The sequence below is a fragment of the Onychostruthus taczanowskii genome, unplaced genomic scaffold (genome assembly GCF_017590055.1).
Source record: "Onychostruthus taczanowskii isolate IOZ18803 unplaced genomic scaffold, ASM1759005v1 scaffold78, whole genome shotgun sequence".
Taxonomy (NCBI): domain Eukaryota; kingdom Metazoa; phylum Chordata; class Aves; order Passeriformes; family Passeridae; genus Onychostruthus; species Onychostruthus taczanowskii.
Window position 1 is genome coordinate 1,194,397 of NW_024505671.1, and position 21,045 is coordinate 1,215,441.

Here is a 21,045-nt window from a genome sequence, read left to right on the forward strand (position 1 = left end):
AGCTGGATATACTTCACGATCTGCCAAAATTCCAACCGAAGAACCATTCAATAGTAAGTATCTCCAACAGAAAATTCACTTCTGAAGAACAAGGGACAAGGACAAACTACCTGAGTGTACTCTGAACATTAAGAAGGGGGAAGGAAAGACTCTATTATTTACAATAAACTTGTCCAAACATTTTCAAGTTAAACAAATGCATGCCCAGGAATGTCATACCTTTGCAGTGGTGCATTCAACCATTTGTGCTTCGTCAAGGCAGATCCTCCACCACTCCACTGCTACCAAGGGGCTGGGGATGGCCATGTAGCGCTTCTGGTTCCTGAAGCGGCGCCCGTCCTCGCTGTTGCTGTGGGGAATGTCCACGTAGTTCAGTTCGGTGCGCAGGACGTCGTAGGTGGTGATAACCACCTCCTGCTCTGCCAGCATGTGTGGCTGCAAAAAGCCATGCTTCTTCACACCTTGGTACACCTACAGGGATTTACAGGCAACAGCACAATAGCAAAGAAGGGAGGTGAGAGACACTTTGATAAAAATGCTAACGTATCAGTACAGTTTAATATGTGCAAGCTTTTAGTGGTGTTGCTCACATAACATGAAACTTTTCATAAAATCTGTATTTATATAATAGTATGGTGGGAAATTCATCTGAGTAACCTAATAATAGATACAATACAGTCATGGATACAAAATTTGTCTAACTTTATGACTTTGCAAAACATTTATTTCCTCCTTTGAAGGAGAGAGGATTTCATTATTTTCTAAAACAGTTATTTGTTGTAGCAGTTGTTTGAAGATAAAGTATTCTGTAATGTTTTATGGAACAACATTATACAAGTCACATGCTTAGCCTTCTCCTCTCCTTTACTGTAGATCATTACCTTTCTTCCAAAAACTTTACCCACTAAAATTTAATGGATGATTAGGCAAAGACAGAAATATGCATTAAAATATATAAAACCCAGAAATTACACTCTGAGTAAAGTTTTACCTACAGAGATTGAAGAAATGAAAAAAAAAAACCTTAGGTAAAATACAGTCCCTGTGCACCAACAGAAACCCTTCATACTGACATTTGTTCTATTATCAGAAGTACTTTTCTTATCTCCCTCATAATGTTAAGCTAAATCCCTTTAGAAACATACAGAAATTAAAATAACTGCTTTTACCCCTTGATGATCAGAACATGATTTCACTGTTAATTTCTCTCTTGACCCTACTTTTTCTCCCAGTAATAATCTTCCTCTCCATTTGTGCATATGGCAACAGTGTTTCTGTCAATTGAAAGAAACACCTGTAGATAATTTCTTTCTGTTGTGCCCCAAAGTGGGACAACAGAGCAACCCACGTCATTGTACATGAAACTAAAGCGAGAAGGGGAGCTTGGAAGGGGAAAAAAAAAGAAACAAATTAAGCAAAAAGAGCAGGCTCTTTGACATAACCAAGAAGAAACAAACAGCTGCCAAAGTCTAATGACTTCTTCAAGTACTTACGAATAGATTTTCTGGAGATTTTTAACTTGGCCAAGTTTTGGTTGTTTTCACAGCAGCAGTAAAAGACAATCTGCCACAAGGCAAGACTTACTGATAAATTTTAATTTCTTCTTCTATTACATAAAACCATTAGAATTTCCCATGGGTTGTAAGCAGTTGAAGAGTAAAAAACACATGTCACATGCAATGCAAAAGTTGTTAACATGGGAAACTGATTCTTTGAAACACTTCTACTACTTCCATTTTACCTTAACAGAAAATAAAACACCGAATTTTCATTTTTGAAGCAACACTGAAAACAAGTCTCACAGTTGGCAGTTAAAAGAAAATGAAAACAATCTTGCAGAATGGAAGATGTCACACAGTTTAAAGTACCGATATTCAGTATTTAAACTAGATTGTTGTTACCATGTAAATCTATTTCTGATAATTTTCATCAAAGCTGGTATTAAACTTGGACTGGGCCCTAGAAAAACCATTTGAGTTTTACACATTTGTTAGTACCTGCATTAAATCCAATTGGACTGCTCACACAAATAGCACTGGAGGCCTAGAATTCATTTACACATTGGGCAACTATGCGTAATAGCCAAAGGTACCAGATATATCCCTGAATACAAAGTTATATCAACCTGTCACTACTCTGTTCAAAATACAAGTGACTGATGGTTTTCAAAGCTCTTGATTATTACAAAGGTTCTTGACTGCTAAAAATACGAAGGACAAAACTTGGCTGCATCAGTCATAAAAGACTCTTGAATACTGTGATAACAGTATTTTTAAAGACCTGTATAGCCATTATTACTCTAAGTATAATTAGATTTGTTCTAGTGACAGGGTTATGAGAAATGAAGTAAAAGGACAATACATGGTCTCCAAATAAGCAACATACTAATCAATTTGGTAGATGTTATAGACCCAACAGCCAAGTTGTAACAGTATTGTTTTCAGTAAACACCAATGCCCAAGACTTCTTTTATAAAGCCTGAGAATCAGAAATGCAAAACTACAGGTTTTACCTATGGAAACATTTTTTATCTAGAACAAAAAGAGGAGCAACAGTCAGAGAATTGCTTAAGGGCACATGTACAGCAAGACAACACTCAAAACACCCACAGGCCTTTTTAAGTTCCTTGGTAGTCTTTCAAACAGCCTTCCCTCTAAGAAACCACATGTTGCAACCTCACAAAAATTTGCTTTCAGCTGCTATACAATCTAGTCCACTGGTTTATCTCCCAGTGACCAACTAAAAAAAAAAAAGAAAAAAGAACTAATCGCAGACTGTCCTTCTGCGACATTGATGCACCGCATAACGCCAAAGCATTGGTCTAGCAGCAAGAAATGTAGAGCTCTAGCAAAGAGGACAAAGACCTCTGAACTTCGAGTGATGCAAGCTCTGAGCCTTGATAAAATAACTCTCCATATATAAGCTTACCAGAACTCGAAGAGATGATGATCTTACATGCCTGTTGATCTCATCTACCCACTGGTGACAAATAGAACTAGGAGAAATTATCAGAGTCGCTCCTGTGGGAACCGGTTTCATTGCCACAAGGCAATGGGGACAGTAGAAGGGCCTGCTCTTCAGGTTCTCCTCTTTGTAGTTTACACACTCGGCATGCTGCCACAGGTAACATTTCAGGCACTGCACACGAGCTTTGTAGTCAGCCAATCCAAGCTCACCACAGATGCATTCAAAACGATATTCAGAGGTATTAAATGGAAATACAGAACTGGTATGTTGTACGCTACTGCCAGCACGTTCTTGGGAATGTGAGGATTGGACTTTTGGGACTTCCTGCTGGATAACAGTAGTTTCAGAAACATCAACATCAAGATGACTGCTCGTGTCACTGGAGACAAGGAGGTTGCCATGAAAATCAGGAGACTTTGGGACCACAGTTTCTTGCTTAACATTTTTCTCTTCTACAGAGTTCTCATTATCTGCTTCAGATTTCCTGTTATTTTTACTAGTTGTACAATAATCATGTTCTTCCATGGCAATATTCTCATGTGAAGCAGTTTTAAAGACATTTTCAGACGTTTCATCAGTGTTTCTTGATTCTTTGGTTTGAGTTTTAGCATCAATCAACTGCTTCTTCTGAGTGCTTTCTGAAGTCCTTGCTACCTACAAAGTAAAATTAACCAAGAATGTCAGACTTTACATTCAGACTTGCCCAGTGATGTTTAACATCTATTAGTGGTACTTAATGTCTTCATTAATGACATAGCCACAGGGATCAAGTGCACCCTTAGCAAATTTGAAGATGACACCAAGTTCAGTGGTACAGGTGACACACCTGAAGGATAGGATGCTGTCCAGAGAGACCAGGACAAAGTGGGCCCATGGGAATATCACGCAGTTCAACAAGACCAAGTGCAAGATGCTGCTTTTAAAAGACTTATGACAGACATAGTTAATATTTTAGCCCCAAATTTTATCTACTTATGATTTCTGCTTCTTTATTTATGAGTGTCAAAGCAATTGCTGAAGTTTTCTTCATTTTTAACACTAGATCAGTATCACTGAACTAGTGTACACAGACAATACAGCTGAGAGTAGCATGCAATTGGCAGCAAAAAAGAACAGCCTTTGCAACATTCTTTGAAATAACTACAGCAGCATGTTTTACCTGCTCTTTGACTCTTTCTCGCTTCTTCTGTTCCTTATAATTCTTTCCCAGCTTGAAAGACCCAGCCAGACCATGTCCTTTAACTTGTTCAACCACCTGTTCTGCAATTAGTTTTTCCAGAGTTCTTTTGAGAAGCCGTCTATTTCTCTGCGTGTCGTACCTATATATAGAACTGATGTACTTAAATATTGCAATTATGGATGCTCCTTTCTTCACATTCATTTCCTTTACAGCTGCTAATATCATTACTCGTAAGCCTGTATGAATAATCAAAACAAAACAACTTACAGCTTCAGATGAAATGAAGTTACCTCACAGAATACGTATTACGGGAAGTCTAAACATAGTGTTCACCTAAAAAATGCAGATAGGCAGCAGTTTTGATAAGCTTTTAGTTGATGCAGCTCTACAGATTGCTGTTTTGCAGTGATTCTAAAACAATGTTGGATAACAACAGAAATAAATCACTCAATTTTCCTACTGAGGCATAAAAAAATACAGCTTATTTCATTTAAATGCATAAACTCTTTACAAAGACTTTTAGTTGCATGGAGCTCTGTAGCAGAGTTCTGAGTTAGTAACTTACTTTTAACTGTGGATCACTTGTTGGTAGCATGCAATCCTACAGGACAGGGCTCAGCAAAAGAATAATTTCATTCTGAAGAAGTCAAGAATAGCCTTGAACTCACAGTCAGTGACCAATATAAGACAATGCTAAAGGTAAAACATATTTTAAAACTCATCAGAAATACTTACTGGGATACTGTATTTTTTCCTTTAATTTAGGCTCCATTTCCTTTGGTTTTTTCTTTTTATTTCCCTCTAAAGGTTGAGGTGGAACAAAGAAGTTCACAAGCTTACCCTAATGCAAACAACATTAAATAGTTATTAGCTCATGTCTCTTCACAGTCACTCTGACCTTCATTAATCTCCTCACATTTTAAAGTAAGCATGAGCTGCTACAAATGTATATTCTGATCTCACTAATTTGCTCAGATAGCTCATTTTTAATGCACAGAGTGACAAATCATTCAGCTCAGTTTCTTGGCAAACAGTGTTTCAGTGAGCACCCTAACTGAAACACAAACAGCAGCTCTGAAAGCCTCTTGGGTCCTCCACTACTTTTGTATTAAGTTGCAGGAATCTACAGATGTAAATGATCTAGGTTCCTGATGGGGAGGAAAATATATATTTAATATATAGCTAGAAACACAAAAGGAGGTAAGCAATATAGAGGAAGAGCCCTAGTCAGCTATACAAGAAGTATGTTTCTCCTTTTAGGGATTGCCTCCCAAAATTTTACTCTACTATTAGAGTAATATATGAGCTAAGTTGTCTGTCCCAAGTACTTACATCATTAAACAGTTTTAGTAACTCCAGCCCTCCAAAAGCTCTGGTCTCTACCTATTGTTGTCAGTCACTGTCCAGGCACTTTAGTGCTTCTACTCCTCTCTTTGCACTACTCTGTGCTGACCCTCTCATATATTTAAGAATGTTATTCTCTCTAAGAATTGAGTCCTTTTAACTGATAAAATGACAAGCAGGCAGAAGATCACTATGTGATAAATGTACAATGAAACTGGCTGCCATGACTTCCAAGGGATGGAAGTCACAAAATGGTAAGAGTTTACTTAAGAATAATGGTCCTTTCCCTTCAGAAAGAATTTCTGGGTTTAGTAGATGTGCCAAGTTTTCACAGTATGCATGATAAGAAAAGTGAAAAGATGGAAAACTGTTGCTAAATAAGCTCATTTATTATATGAAATAGAGGGAGAGCAGATATCTTTATTTAGAACGTAAACTGTCCCTATTTTAGCACAGAACACGTGTCTAATGGATGTTTGATACCCATCAATACAATGAAGTGAAGGAGAATGACCTCCAACATAGTAAACTAAATTATGTATTTACACACTCCTGAAGCCTGCCCAAACTATATTAACAGCACAGTCACCTAATAAAACCATTGAACAATGGCAAAGGATCAACAGCATCTCACACAAACTATTCCACCATTTATGCTGCCAAGAATCATAAACTTTCACAGCAATACAGCTTTAAATATGGACTTCTATAAACCAGAAAACAAACTCAAGAGAAGAGAATGCCCTTGCATTCATTCTGAAAAGTATCATCTTCATAACAATGCTCAACCTGGTTTCCTTACCTCAGGTAATGTCAGATCATCTTGTTTAATCTCTGGTCCAGGATGATTCAGAATAAGAGCCAACACTTCTACTGTTTTTCCAAGACCCATCTCATCTGCCAAAATACCTCCAGGCCACTGGGGTCCAGCAGTTGGATACTCACGGATAATGCTAAAATTCAAGTACATTCCCAGTCAAAGTCAGTAAGTACAGAATGTTGTGACAGAGAAGCGTGTATTCAGGGACACACGGCATAGCTTCAGCAAGGCAAAGTTTGTAAGGTGAGGCATTATCTTTTCTTAGTTAAGCTGAGATTTACAAAAACTAGCAAGCTTTTTGGGTGTATGAACCTGACCAAGACAAATATGCATGCCAGAATTTTTAGAATTTTTCACTTCCTAATAGGCCTTGCCTTGCTAACCTTAGCATATCATAGCATTAGTACCAAAAAATTTGAAATATTTTTATATTCAATGTGAAAAAGATCTGAAAGTTACCAAGGGAAAAATAAAAAACTAGCAATCAAAAGGTTCTATTCTGACCAAATTAATGAGAAAAGAGAAACAGGCTTACTAATGCAATACCTAGCATTAATAAAAAGCTTTATACTGCTGCCTTCCTTTGGACTTTGAAAACACTGGATCAGAAGATCAAAGCCTCCAATACTCCAAATTAAAAAAGTTAATATTAAACCACTAAATTACTGACTTCTTTAAGAAAAGCTTTAATAATTACACCTTCAACTTGAGATCTACATATTTATCTGCGCATTATATCCTCGAGTTTGTTCTTTTTTCAAATTAAAGATATCATTGTTCTAATTCTTTAGTTGCTAACTGAAAAACAAGTTATGGAATATCTTATATCCTGCAGGATAAAGCTACCAACACGGTTTTCACAAAGTACAACCCTGACATGTCCTCAGAAAGAGTAACTATAAAAACATACCAGCCAGTAAATGGATTATAGTAGATTTTTATTCCATCCAGAGTGATCACCTCCCGCCATAAGAAGTGCAGCACGTTTTCTATGGAGAAAGTGCTCACATTACTATGACGAAGTTTCTCTATTAACAGCGCGCTCCTTAGAATTATTCAGCCTTTATGTGACATTAAGAGAAAAAAAGCTGAAGTCCACCTCCACAGAGCTTCATGACCAACACGATACACCAACTGCTGCTCAGCAAAACCTAGCTTATCATTTAGTGTATGACCCAAAGAACAGCTTCTATAAAAATACTAATGAAATAACTCACAAAACTTCTAATCAAACAGCAAGGAAACATTACTGCTGACAATGCAATTACACTTTCCACAATTATGCAAGTTTTTCAGATCCATATACTTGCCATTACTTGGAGTACTTGTGTGGTTCTCTCGGTGAAGCATCCAGTTCACAGCCTCGCTTTGGTACGGCCTCAGAATGGGAATCAATGCAGGATGCTGCACATCCTTTCTCAGTAATTGGATATCCTGCTGATGGGTGTGCCGTACAAAGTCATAAAGCTCTTCAATATTTTGTCGTTCTAGTTCCATGTCAGATTCTTCCTCATCTTCCTCCAGGTCATCTGCATACACCAAATAATTCAAGACATGCATCATCAATCAACTTGGGACAACATTTCAGTAAATTTTGCAGCAACATATTTAGTTTACACACAGGAAAATAAGCAAAGCAAAGTGTCATTTAACCATATGCCATGACTGCATCTGACTCAGCAGTAAACAATGAGCATTAATAACCGAAATAAAGAAAAACATTGCAACAATAACAGTAGTAATAATAGTAATAGCAATGAAAAGGAAAAAGGAGAGAGATTAAAAGAACCCAAGAAACAAGTGATACACAATACAATTGCTCACCTCTCACTGACCAACTCCCAGCCCATCCCCAAGTGGCAACTGGTGGCTCTCAGCCAACTCCCACTAGTTTATAAACTGAGGATGCTTGTTCTGTGGTGTGGAATATCCCTTTGGCTGTCCTGGCCATGCTCCCTCCCTTCTTGTGCCCCTGCAGAGTAAGGACTGAAAAGTCCTTGGCTTGGGGCAAGCACCACTCAGCAAGAAGTAACCAATCACGGCATTACAAACATTACTGTCACAGTGAGCCCAAACACACGGCACTCATCAGTTACTAAGAAGAAAACAAACTCTGTCCCAGCTAGAACCAGGACACTTAAAAGTTAACATGCTATGGTGAGCACAGATGTATATATAATCAACAAAGCTCTTTCTTTAGAAGTGAGGTATAGAATGACCAGAACTTATTTAATTAATAAACATCTTCCACTAAAAAATTCCAATTGTTACAGAATCACAATTATCTCACGCTTCTGACTTAAATATTAATAAATGACCTTATTGAAACAGGAAAAGTTAAGGTTAACTTATTCATCTGGTTAAGAAAATTGTAGCAGTAGGACAAAATATAACTTTTACCACTTGCATCACTGCAAAAATTCAGACAAGGCATACTTTCAAAATTAAAAACCCACCTCAAGACAAGTAAGTGCACTTTGGGACAGAAGGCCTACCCTTCTTTTCTACCCTCTAAGAAAGAAGGCCTTGTGCTTATGTATTTTTTCACATAATTTGGATATATGGGCATACACAGAACTTAAAAAATGTAGAACATTCATGAAAAATTCAAGGGTTGGCATTCTAGAAAACAGATATGAGAGAATGAAATACTTGCAGTATTTATTAAAACACTTTTACAGTGTTTTAGGCCTGAAATTAAAACTTTGGTATAAAAAAAATACAGACCAGTTCTAACCCTAGCTAGCATTGCAGATAAACTCACCCTGCAGAATTTTTGTATTAAAAACAAACAACAACAAAAAAACCACCATCAAAATTGGAAGCAAGTCAAGGCTATCATTTTCAGCATGAAGTAACCTTAAATTATATTTAACATTTCAATAAAGCAGCAAACGGCTGGCACACTTAAATCAGATTTTGATTCTGATGCCTCAGGCTTACAAGGAAGAGATGTACCTGGCAAAAATCAGAAAGCTTAATCTTAAAATAATGTTCAGAAGCTGGTATTAGAACTCTCTTTCCTGAAAAGCAAAAGCTTTCTTTCATTCAGATGGGTGGTGAGGATGAAGAATGATTTCCAAAACAAAAGGAGGAAATTATACACCTACATATGGCAGCCATCAGTGCCTTCCCCTAATCCTTTTAAATCACAGGAACAATCCCAGAGCTTCTCAAGGGAAATGAGAATACTGAAAGACATTAAGTTTCTACATATTCATGAAAACTATATATATGACTTGTAATGTAAAGAAGGCAATCAGAGTGCACATGTGGGGTTATTAATGATCCAGCCAAAAAAAAAAAAACACCCAAGAAAGCACTCAGCTTTATATAGTAAAGAAACCATTCAAAGGGATCCTCTAACACATACCCCTCACTTTAGGAAAAGAACAGAAAATTAGAGTATTTGAAAAGTGTAACTTTGATCAAAGAATTTGATATATAATGACACTTATCATTATACTTGCTAAAATAAGTCTTCAAATCTCACATTTTTAAGGATAATAAATTGACTTTTACATAAACTAAGTCTATCCATAATTCTACAGGAGAGCAAAGACTGCAATGTAATTTAAAGCAAAATTTTTTAATGCATTTGAATTTTTCTGTACGCACCCTTCTTGTTTTGCTCATTCTTTCAGACATTTCTTTTTCAATATTAAATGGTTCTACGTACCATGGGGATTTTGAAAAGGATGCTAGGGAAGTTTATCCCTCTCAGTTACTTATTAAACAGTGAATATTTAATTATGCTTTCAACCATTTCAAAATGTAATTCAGTTACAGAGGTCTCATCTTAATCTTTTTTACATTTGAGAAACAGATGGCATTGTACTATGTAAAAATTCAGTTTCTCTGATGCTTTTCAAGTACTGTATTTAATTCCTTTGATGACTGTACTACAGTTCTGCTACTGCATCTGCAGTAGGATCTTTCCTTCTCCAGACTGCAGTATAACAATATCTGCACTAATGAAAACAGCCTAGATTAATGGAAAACTTGTTGCGTCACATATGGTAGTAAACAAACAAATACCAAAACCATCTTTGTACAAAGAATTTATTCTTCTTAAGAAACCTGAGGGTAAATGGTGTACGATAAAAAGGTAAGACAGCAGAGAACATCTGCCTGAACAGGCAGATTTGGCTGAGACTTAGGGGAAACAGAGCATTTATGACCTTTGGAAGAAAGGGCTGGCAGTTCAGCATGACTACAAGGATGTTGTGAGGTTACTGTATTAAATTTTGGGTCCCTCACTACATGACAAGAAAGACATGGAAGTGCTGGAGCATATCCAGAGCAGAGCAATAAAACTGGTAACAGATCTGGAACATAACTCTTATGAGGAGCAGCTGAGGGAGTTGAGGTCATTTGCACACAAAGTAGATGAAGGGAAGACCTTAGTCCTCTCTACAACTACCTGAAAGGAGGTCGTAGTGAGGTGGGGATCGGTCTCTTATCCCAAGCAACTGAACAAGAAGAAATGGCCTCAAGTTGCACCAGGGGAAGGTTAGATTGGGTAACAGGGAAAAATTTCTTCCCATAAAGAGTTGTCAAGCATAAGAACAGGCTGCCCAGGGAAGTGGTTGAGTCACCATCACTGGAAATATTTAAAAGACATGTAAATGTGGCACTTGGGGACATGGTTCAGTGATTGACTTGGCAGTGCTGGGTTAAAACCTAAATGATTCAATATTACATATTTTATCAATTTTTTTCAGATTACTTAATGCATCTATGCTATGCTTGCCATAACACAGATGAACTTCCTGCCAAAAAGTCTCAAAAACATCTAGGATATTAACAGAATTAACTGAGTGCAGTTAAAAATATATTTAAATTAAATGTGGCAGTAGAGAGGTCATATCCCTTATTTGTGTAAATCCGTGTGCAGAACCCCATCAGCATGAGAGTTTGCTCATCAGTGGGGGGAACCAGAAGCCTCATCTTGGAATGTTATTGTATAGATTTCACTTTAGATGGATATTGATAAATGTTAGAATATATACTTAGGTGTAATTTTACAAAACCTCAACTAATTCTGTTTATAACCAGGTGGAATTTAAACTAAGTTGTTAGAAACATTTAAGGGAAATGCATTAATCAACACAGAATCAAGGCTATATTGTTTTATGCCACATCAGTAAGTTTGTGCTCAAAAACTGTTAGGAAATGAAACTAGTTTCACAGTGCATAATCACGTGGGGTCCTCCTTCACAAATATTCTTCAATTCTGTGACATGCTTTTTCTGAATTCAGAGCAGAGCATAATGCACACTATGGACTTATATAGTGATTCAGTGATCATGTTTTGTTCTCTAACACTTTCAGGATAATTCTTTACTATTGATTTGGTTTCACTAACACTGAACATTAAGTTGATGCATTCACTGAGCTATACACCTACATACTGAACTGCAACCCTGCTTGCAACAGTTAGCAAAGTGAGAGGCCATTAATTTTTTTCTTCTGCATTGTTTTCTATTCATCTATTGAATTTCTATTGCAACTCCATTGCCTAGTCTGCTTGCAAGCTTTCAGTTGTTCTTCATCTCTGTTATGATGAATAATACACTTAAACATTGTTGATACCATTACACCAATCATTCTTTTTCTCAAAGCGTTAGTAATACATTAAGCTGCACATGCCTTTGGCGGACTTAACTGGTGATTTGCAATCATTTATTTCTGTTCTCCATGTCAGCTGTTTTATTTCATCACTTACATGGCATTCATTGGCTTGAAATCAAGACTCTATTATTATTTTATAGCACATAAAAATGTACATACTGAAAAATGGTCCTAATCTTTACCAGCTAACAACATAGCTCCTTTACCAACCTGAGCTGCTTGCAGGGCTTCTGAAAAGTTAAGACATGACAACCCAACTTCTTGGGACCACATTCTTGCCCCAGAAACTTTGAGGGGCACGTCTTCCCTTTCAGAAAGTGCCTCTTCACCTGTAAGCTACACTGAACCAGGTAGTCCCTATAAACACATCCTTTAGTGTACTGAAGACAAATGACAAGGTTCCAGCAGAAAATCAGTTTGGACCTTAAAGTAAGTCACCAGAAATTTTCTTCACAGTCTTTTTCTCCAAACACTTCCACAATGAGAAGATATGCAGAGAAGGAAATTGTGCTTTCTGCTATAGCATTACTTTTATTTCAGCACTCTATCACATACCTTAGACATCTCAAGTCTACGAATTGTCTGGCAACTATTCTGCTTCTCCGAACGGATTTAAAACCACTACTATTCATTTCTAGACCTTAAACTATTTATTCTTCAGACCTCTTCTTGGATCTGATTTGTCGTTCTTTCAAATCTAAACTGGCATATTTGTGTCAGTCAGACTTCAGGTTTTGGAAGGATTTCTTACGTGCAGTACCTTCCCCAGTTACTGAGTTATATTTGCCCATCCCTTGGTACATCTCAAGTTGTTCCTCACAGTTGCATAGTTGTCTTCACAGCAGGTAAGGATGTTCAGATTTTATTCTGTTAGCTCTTCCTTTTAGCTTCTCTTTAGCCTGAGTTGCCTGATTTTTATACACCTCTGCCTTTTCTAATTAAGTGCAGTCCTATTTGGGGTGGGTGCTAGGCTTTTGTCACAAGAAGACAAACTCTGTATACTACAGTCTTCAGTCAAAATTTTGAATCAACTCTACACTCAGGAACGAGACAAATGTTGGTTGTGTTGTTTGTTTTTTTCACAAGCTTCCTAAGACATCACAACACAGAGCCATTGTTTAACACCCTGTGAATCTGTATTACTAGTAAGTGTAACCTGGCAAACACACCTTTAATTCCAAAATGATAGGAAGGCCCATATTTCTCAATCTGCAATGGCATATTCTCAAAACTGTCATAAAGCTGAATTTTGTAGTATTTTACATTGTAACTGCTTTACAATATTAAACAAACAGAAATCTATTGCTGCAGTTGTGTTCCCTAACCTGGGAACAAGTTTTCCAAATTTAATTCCTGTTTCTTTTACACTGTTCCTGTATAATTCAGAGAAGATAGTGTAGATCTGTTCAAACTACACCCATGAAACCGTGAAAATGGTATCTACTTCCAAAAAAAGTAAGGACTCAAAACATTCTTCAGTACCTGTAGAGAAGGATTATCACCTGTAATTTCAGCATAAAAGAATCAGTGTAATGACTAGATAATAGTATTGGGTGAATTACCTAATAACACTGCCTGGAAAAGAAGAGTTGCTCCAGATGGCAGGAATAACTACAATTTTGCCTTACATTTACAACTACTACACAAGACAAAACTGTTTCTGTTCATCAACAATCAACTTTATTGCATTACCTGGAATTAAAAAACTGTAGAACTTTTCCATGAGTTTTTGAATAATCTGATTAGCTTTTTTGGGTCTTCCACCTCCATCACTGAGAAATTCTGGTTTACTTAGGCCAGCTTCAAGAAGGTAAACTCCAACCTGTGAAAAGGTTATACAGTCAACAATTTAATTAATACTTAAACTGACAAGAATATTATAATCAGAGGAGCATGAAAATAATAACAGTGGTTTGAAAATTAGCAGGTACAGACAGATATAATAAATCTACTAAAAACACCATGTAGAGGAAATACAGCGAAAAGCTTCTGTGATTCTTTCAGGTAATACATTGCTAATGGTGAAAAAATAAAAATATATTTATAGGAAAAACACACTGAAAACATTACAAAGCATGTAGAAACTATACATTTTCATCACATTATAAATACAGAGTAGCTGCCAGACTTTCTTGTTCAGATGTTTTTATTTTATATTTCAAACAAAAAAAAAGAACTTTCAAAATGCAAAACAAATATAATGAATGCATACCTTTAAAGCCTGAGCCTCTCCAGGTCTTTGATAAAGTCCAATTATCTTTTTCTTTTGCAACCATCTCAAACCTTCCAATATTTCACCACTTAAAGTTGCTTCCACAAGAATACGTTGTTCATAAGCACCCAGGTATTCTTTTGTTTCATTGCTGTACTCTTCTTCACTTCTTTCATGAACACAGACCTGCAGCTCATCATCAGAGTCTCCTTTCATTAAAGTAAAGCTCCTGTCACGGAATTCATCAGATAGAATTTGCTCAGAAGGCAGACGAAGAGCAAATTCTCCCAACAAAGCCTTCCAGGACCTATCTGCACGGTATGGCAGGACTATAATATTTAGCTGTACGGATACAGGAGTCAAGATGGAATAAGAGTCTTCTTCATCATTAACTGTCAAAAACTTAACAGATTTTGAGCCACTGCCTTCTTTCTGTACAAGATCTTCATCAGTGCTATCATCGTTGATAACAATGAAGGATGCAGAAGTGCTTGGAACTGGAATATGGTCCTCATCAGTTACTTCATCATCTAAAGCCACCATCTCATTTCTCCGGTCTTCATGCATATTCCAGCAGAGCTTTTTCTTCTTCTCCTCATCCACTTTGGACGGAGGTGCCCGCTTCCGACGACTGCTCATTTTGCTGTTTTCTCAATGGTGCTTTCAGTATCTGCAAGGTGAAGTAAATCAGTAAACAACAGGCATTACAAAATCAAATGGCCACACCAGAATTTCACTGTGCAAAATTCTGGGACACAAATATATGCACCATGCACTCAAACTGTTCAGAAGTATTAGCTTTAGAGGGTCTCCTACTCCTGTGCCATCACATGAAGCTGGACATGAACCATGGTTTTGTACTACATCTTACAAGTTTTCCAGACAGCTACAGACAAAGACCAACAAGACTGCTTCATTTCAGAGCTCTTTACTCTGAATCTTGTGGGACAGATATAAACCTAGAAGCAGGGCAATCCTTAAAGATGGGGGTGGAGGAAGACAGCAAAAAAACCCAAAACAAACCTCTGCAAACAAAAGTGCAGAAGTACAGGAGATATGGGGGTGGGAGTGGAATAAACACACATAAAATTCCTCTTTCCTTTCAAAGCCTACATAGAGCTGAAACTTAAACTTGACACAGGGCTAGTCTGAAACTGCCACTACATAAAATATGGTTTAGAGCCCAAGCTATCAAGTTCTGTCCTTCAAAGTCCCCAATGACCTTGCTACTAGTATTGAATAATTTTCCCAGGAAACTGTGCATCCTGGGCCCTGAATATACAAACTGCTTGCAGAAGAGGCCTTAGTTAGTTATTGTGCATTTCAGGGGGACCAATAAGCAAACTAAATGTAGAGTCTTACTGATATTGACTAACTGCAATCCTAAGTCAAGACAGACATCCAACTCCTTAACTGAACCTGGGCAAAGAACAGACTTTGTGGATAAAATACAAGAAAATAAAGTGCAACTGCTAAATGGTATATATGAAGAAGCAAATTATAGAATATTAGATTCATCTGGGAATCTAATAACTACATAGCCAAAACCACATGCTCATAATTAAATACTCAAGCAAGTAGGAACTTTTTTCAATAAAAGATTTTTTACAAGGAACCTGAACACAGCAACAGATCTGTGACTTCATAGCACACTTTGTGAGTATAGATATTTGTGTCAACATAGCTTGTGCATACAACTTTTAAAGAACTGTAGGAAGATAAGAGGAAAATATTCCAAGCTACTAAATCCAGTACACCATATCCTAATGTTAAAGGGGCTTATGCTGGAACAGAACAGAATTTCTGTTATTGAATGTTTTTCTAAGAGTCTTGGAAAAAACCCAAAAAACATAACAAACAAACGCTAACTGATAATTCATGAAAGTCAAAGGAAATATAATGGAATATACAAACCTTCCTGTGTTCGAAACTCAAACACAGAATCAATTAGATTGGAAAAGACTGCTGAGATCATCGAGTCCAGCCTGTGACTGAACACTGCCCTGTCAACTAGACCACAGCACTCAGTGCCACATCCAATCTTGCCTCAAACACCTTCAGGGATGGTGACTAGACCACCTCCCCGGGCAGCACATTCCAATGTCTAATCACCCTTTCTGTGAAGAAATTCTTCCAAAGGTTCAATCTAGACATTCCCTGGCACAGCTTAAGGCCATTTCTTCTCATCCCAGTTACATTTGTTCGGGAGGAGAGTATGACCCCCACCTGGCTACAGCCTCCTTTCAGGCAGTTGTAGAGAACGATGGTCTCTCACAATTACACAATAGACTTCAGGGAAGGAAGGGCGAGTTTTTCAAAACAACGTTCGTGCACACGGAGCGATGCTGACAGCACTCGAAGCAAATCCCGACGGCGAGCACACACTGCACTCAACCCAGAGGCAGACGGGGCCCTGCGGCATCCCAGCCTACAGGAGCACGCCAGCTTGGGCATCGCACTCTGAGGGACAAGCGGGTGACGACTGGGGTCTGCTCACAGCTCCAGCGGCCAGAAGACGCCCGTGCCTGCGAGGGGAAGCAGCAGCGGCGCACGGGGCAGGGAAGCGGCCGGGGATGTCTGCAGAGCCGCACCGAGCCCCCGCCGACCCCGGGGCCAGGGCCGGGGCCTCCCGCACCGCGCTCCGCCGCAGGGACGCGGACAGCTCTCGTTGTCTCGAACGAGGAAAGCGACGGGAAGCTCGGGAAGGGGAGCCCAGCAGCGGAACGCGATACCCTGGGCAGCCGGCACTGCACCACCGCGACGCCTGCCACCGGCGGGCTCTGCGCGGCTGCGGTGACCCCCCGGCGCCCCGCGGTCACCGCGCAGTGGGCCCGCGGCATCCACCGCTACCCGCGGCCACTCGCACAGGCCTCGGGCTGCCCGGCCGCGTCGCCAACGCCCACGGCAAGGCCGCCGCGCAGCTAAGGACTAGTGAGGCCGTAGCGGAGGACAGGGGGCAGCCCCGGGGGCGCAGGGTGAGGGGAGCGGGGCGTGGAGCCGCGGACGTACCGGAGCGGTGACGCTGCTGCCCCGGCGGCCGCGGCTCCTCCCGGCTCGGGCGGGGCCCCCGCGCGCCCGCGGCAGGGAGGGCGGGTCCAGGGGCGCGAGACCGCGCCGCCCCTGGCAGCGCCGGACGGAGCCCCCGGACAGGATGGGGGGGTGGAGGGGCAGGCGGGCACGGGACAGCGCGCGCACCCGCGCCGGCCCGAGCGGCAGCCAATGAGCTCCGGGAAGCGTGGCATTTGCCCCGCCTCTCCCTGACGTTAGCGGAACAAAGAGAGAGGAGGTCTGGGAGCAGGCGCAGTTGAATGCACCCCGGGCGAGGGGGCTAAAGCGACGGTGCCCTCAGTGGGGCGTGGCTGGGGGCGGAGCGAACGCTCTTTTGTGACGCCATGTCGGTGGGCGTGGCCGCGCGGCGCGCGGGCAGGGTGGCGCTGAGGGCGTGGAAACCTGGTGGGATCCAGGGAATGTGCGGGAAGTTTCAGCCTGAACCGGGGGGAGAATTTCGCTGTGCAGGCGGCCGTGCACTGGAGTAGATTGTCCGGAGAGGCTGAGGAGTCTCCCTCGATGGAGATACCCGAGAACCCTCTGGTCGCAATCCCGTGCCGTGCGCTCTGGGATGATCCTGAGCAGGGAGGCTGGATCAGATGGAGCCCTGTGGTCCCTTCCACCGTGACCCGCTCTGTGATTTTGTGCGTGAAACACTTGGCAGGAGAGAGAGGACTGGTCGGGCATCTTGACAAGAGCGATTGAAAGAGCGAATTTCTGGGCTGTTAGCACTGTGAAAAGGCAAAATAATTTTTAACCGCAAATATCACTGCAGTAAAGACTACGGAAGGAAGCTGGTGAAGTTGCTGAAGGGTCTGAAGCACAAGTCCTAGGAGGAGTGGCTGAGGGAGTGTTTAGCCTGGAGACTTGGAGGCTCAGGGGGCGGCTTGCCTCTACAGCTCCCTGCCAGGAGCCTGTAGCCAGGTGGGGATCGGCCTCTGCTAGCGGGCACCAGGGGCGGGATGAGAGGACATGGCCTCAAGCTGTGCCGGTGTGGCTTAGGTTTGTCAGCGGGAGGAATTTCTTCATAAAAAAGAGCAATTTAACACTGGAATGGGCTGCCCAGGGAGGTGGTGGAGTCACTGTCCCTGTTCTTTCCTGGTGTTCAAGAAAACCCTGGATATGGCACTTAGTGTAATGGTATAGCTGACAAGGTATTCAGTCCAGGGTTGGACTCTGTTATCTCAGAGGTCTTTTCCAACCTAAGCGATCCTGTGATTCTGTGAAATGCACAGATTGACAATTGGAGGCAGCTGTAAATACACAAATAGAGAGCCCTTTACAGCAAGAAGGTGGGGTTCTCTTTCATAAAAATTTTTTCAATCATTTTTTAGTATTATGTTTTTCACATTAATTCCTTAATTGCCTGTGTTGATTTTCTGCCATTCTCACCTTTTCTGAAAGGGTGGGCTCAGAAGAGCTGCTTAAAACCATGATGTGCAGTAGCTTTGGAGTGTTGGCCCTTATACCAACCTTATGTGGTTTGGCTGTTTTAGTTTTGCAATGTTTAATTCGCATTCCTAGATTAAAATTAGCTTAAAAAGCATCACGTGGTCCTATGTTACAACAGGAAATTGCTGCAGAACAGAGATGAAAGGGAAGACAGAATCATTTAGGTTGAAGAAGACCTCTGAGATCAAGTCCAGCCTCTGACTGATCACCTTGTCAACTAGATCATGGCACTAAGTGCCACATCCAGTCTTTCCTTTAAACACCTCCAGGGACAGTGACTCCACAACCTTCTTGTGAGCAGCCCATTTCAATGTATGATCACTCTTTCTCTGAAGAAATTGCTCCTGATGTCCAACCTGAACCTCCCCTGGCACAGCTTCAAGCTATGTCCTCTCATCCTGTTGCTGGTTGCTATGTCCTCTCATCCTGTTGCTGGAGAAGAGGCTTACCTCCACCTGGCTAAAATATTTTTTCAGGGAGTTGTAGAGAGCAGTAAGAGCCTCCCTGAGCCTCCTTTTCTCCAGTCCAAAGGAGTGCCCAGCTCCCTCAGCTGCTCTCCATAAGGCTTGTGCTCCAGACCCTTCCTCAGCTCCATTGCCTTCTCTGGACATACTCCTGCACCTCAATGTCGTTCTTGAAGTGAGAGGCCCAAAACCGAACACAGAACTCAAGGTGTGGCCTCACAAGTACAGGGAGAGAATCCCTTCCGTGCTCCTGCTGGTCACACTATTGCTGTTGCAGGCCTGTTGATTCAACGTGTGGGACAGTGAGCAGCTGAAGTGATACCCTTCGCTAGGAATTTGTGAAGCTACGCTGTTTCACTCCTACTGCTGGTATACATCCATATACACATGGATGGATAGGGTAGGCAGCTACTTTTAAAGGAGTGACATCTAGGTTTGTGTTGCAAGATGTGAATATCAAATTTTCTCATTCTGAACTGTCTCTCTTGAATTCACTCTATTGGCAGGAGTGAGGGCAGCTAGAGGATAACTTCCATCACATTTACTGAGGTGAGGGGGGCGTGCTGTGAGTCTGTGATAATGCAGAGTCCCCCAGCAGGGGACCTCAAAGGTGTGACTCCTCATGTGAATGTCCTGCACCTGCTGTTGATGACCTGATGCTGTGACAAAGTCCCACAAGTGACTGCTGCTCACCCTCCTCCACTTGGTGAAGCTGGACTCCACCAGCAAAGGGAAACAGGAAAGAAAGCACTTCCAGAACTCTTGTAGAAATAGCGGACAACAATTCCTGCCTCAGTGAGATCTGTTCACAGACTCATTTACAGGGCTGTTCACAGGGCCATGAATCTCTTAATGAGTCTTGCCCTTTAGTTAGCTCTTCTATTTCTATATTGTCCATCTATTCTATTAACAATTTCCTCTCCTGGACTGGGACTTTTGCTTTTGTTGGTAGTGATGGTGATCTTTAAAGATTTAGAATATAGAGCATTTGTGAAACTGAACTTTATTTTCTTATCTGTATGTCATGAAAACTAGTAAGCAAGAGAGTAACATTTCTGCTTTCAGAGGAGGGGGAAAACACCATGGCCCCAAGAGGGTGACTGTTCTACATGACAATATCTGTCTGAGCCTCTCTTTTTCTCTCACCCTCATTTGGTAAGAAATATCTTTCCTAGTTCTCAGGATAAACAACCTTGCCATGATATCCTGCCGAGGGAAGGAGGAGATGACTCCAAACAGGGTAACAGTCATGCTCTGGCCTTTCCCAGGTCGCCATTTTCTTGGCACTGCTAGAATCCCTCCTGGCTTAAAGCTGAGAAGTCACTTCCCAGCTCTCCCTGCCCACTTATTGGGTCAAGACTCAGTACCTCTTAGAACTTTTCAACTCAAGAAGGAGAGGAAAGTGACTGAGATTCAAAAATATCCTTGGGTAGACATGCAGTGAAACAACACTAGAGGTCCTTCAACAAGTAATGATTTTATTTGAAGAAGAATTCACTTTTATTATCACAAAGATGAAGGCACACAGCTAGCAAAACACTATGTTGGTAAACCTTGCAATATCATATGAGAAAGAGGAGGGTGGGAGAAAAGTAGAGATAGAAAACAAAAAGGGGGGAAGAGAGAGAGATCATCTGTCCTGCAGCATAAAGCATAGAGCACGAGAGATCTTGGACATCTCTGAGAGCAATGGAGATCTTTGGAATGTCAGGAACACTAGTTCTGAAGTTCTTGAGTACACTCTGACGCAGTCAGAGGCACAAATCTTACCAAAGTGCTGTCCCTGCTTTGGGGAAGAAAGAGAAGCAGGCCTGTTGATTTGTCTGTAAGGTGGCTGTATTCTCAGCCTCTGTCATGAAGGATTTCAAACACTAGTTTTTCCTTTTGGACGAAGTGGAGGTAAAACCATGCTGCCGTCATAAAC

The 21,045-nt window shown here is 40.8% G+C and overlaps 1 protein-coding gene across 3 annotated transcripts in view; it reads right to left on the reverse strand.

Annotated features, from left to right (window-relative positions):
• SHPRH (SNF2 histone linker PHD RING helicase) overlaps positions 1 to 17,299 on the reverse strand; it is a 47,658-nt gene extending 30,359 nt beyond the window's left edge. Inside the window, exons 1-10 of one of the 3 annotated variants that reach the window (XM_041423495.1) lie at positions 17,167 to 17,299; positions 14,158 to 14,827; positions 13,638 to 13,767; positions 7,628 to 7,840; positions 7,222 to 7,300; positions 6,294 to 6,444; positions 4,883 to 4,988; positions 4,127 to 4,383; positions 2,929 to 3,621; positions 220 to 471 (exon numbers count right to left, since the gene is read on the reverse strand). In XM_041423495.1, the coding sequence (XP_041279429.1) occupies positions 220 to 471; positions 2,929 to 3,621; positions 4,127 to 4,383; positions 4,883 to 4,988; positions 6,294 to 6,444; positions 7,222 to 7,300; positions 7,628 to 7,840; positions 13,638 to 13,767; positions 14,158 to 14,796 (2,520 nt within the window). In that variant the 5' untranslated portion in view covers positions 14,797 to 14,827; positions 17,167 to 17,299. Of the gene's footprint in view, positions 1 to 219; positions 472 to 2,928; positions 3,622 to 4,126; positions 4,384 to 4,882; positions 4,989 to 6,293; positions 6,445 to 7,221; positions 7,301 to 7,621; positions 7,841 to 13,637; positions 13,768 to 14,157; positions 14,828 to 16,383; positions 16,521 to 17,166 lie in introns of those variants that run through there. The other 2 variants (XM_041423493.1, XM_041423494.1) reach the window with 2 other exon arrangements.
• Between the last annotated feature and the right edge of the window lie 3,746 nt (positions 17,300 to 21,045).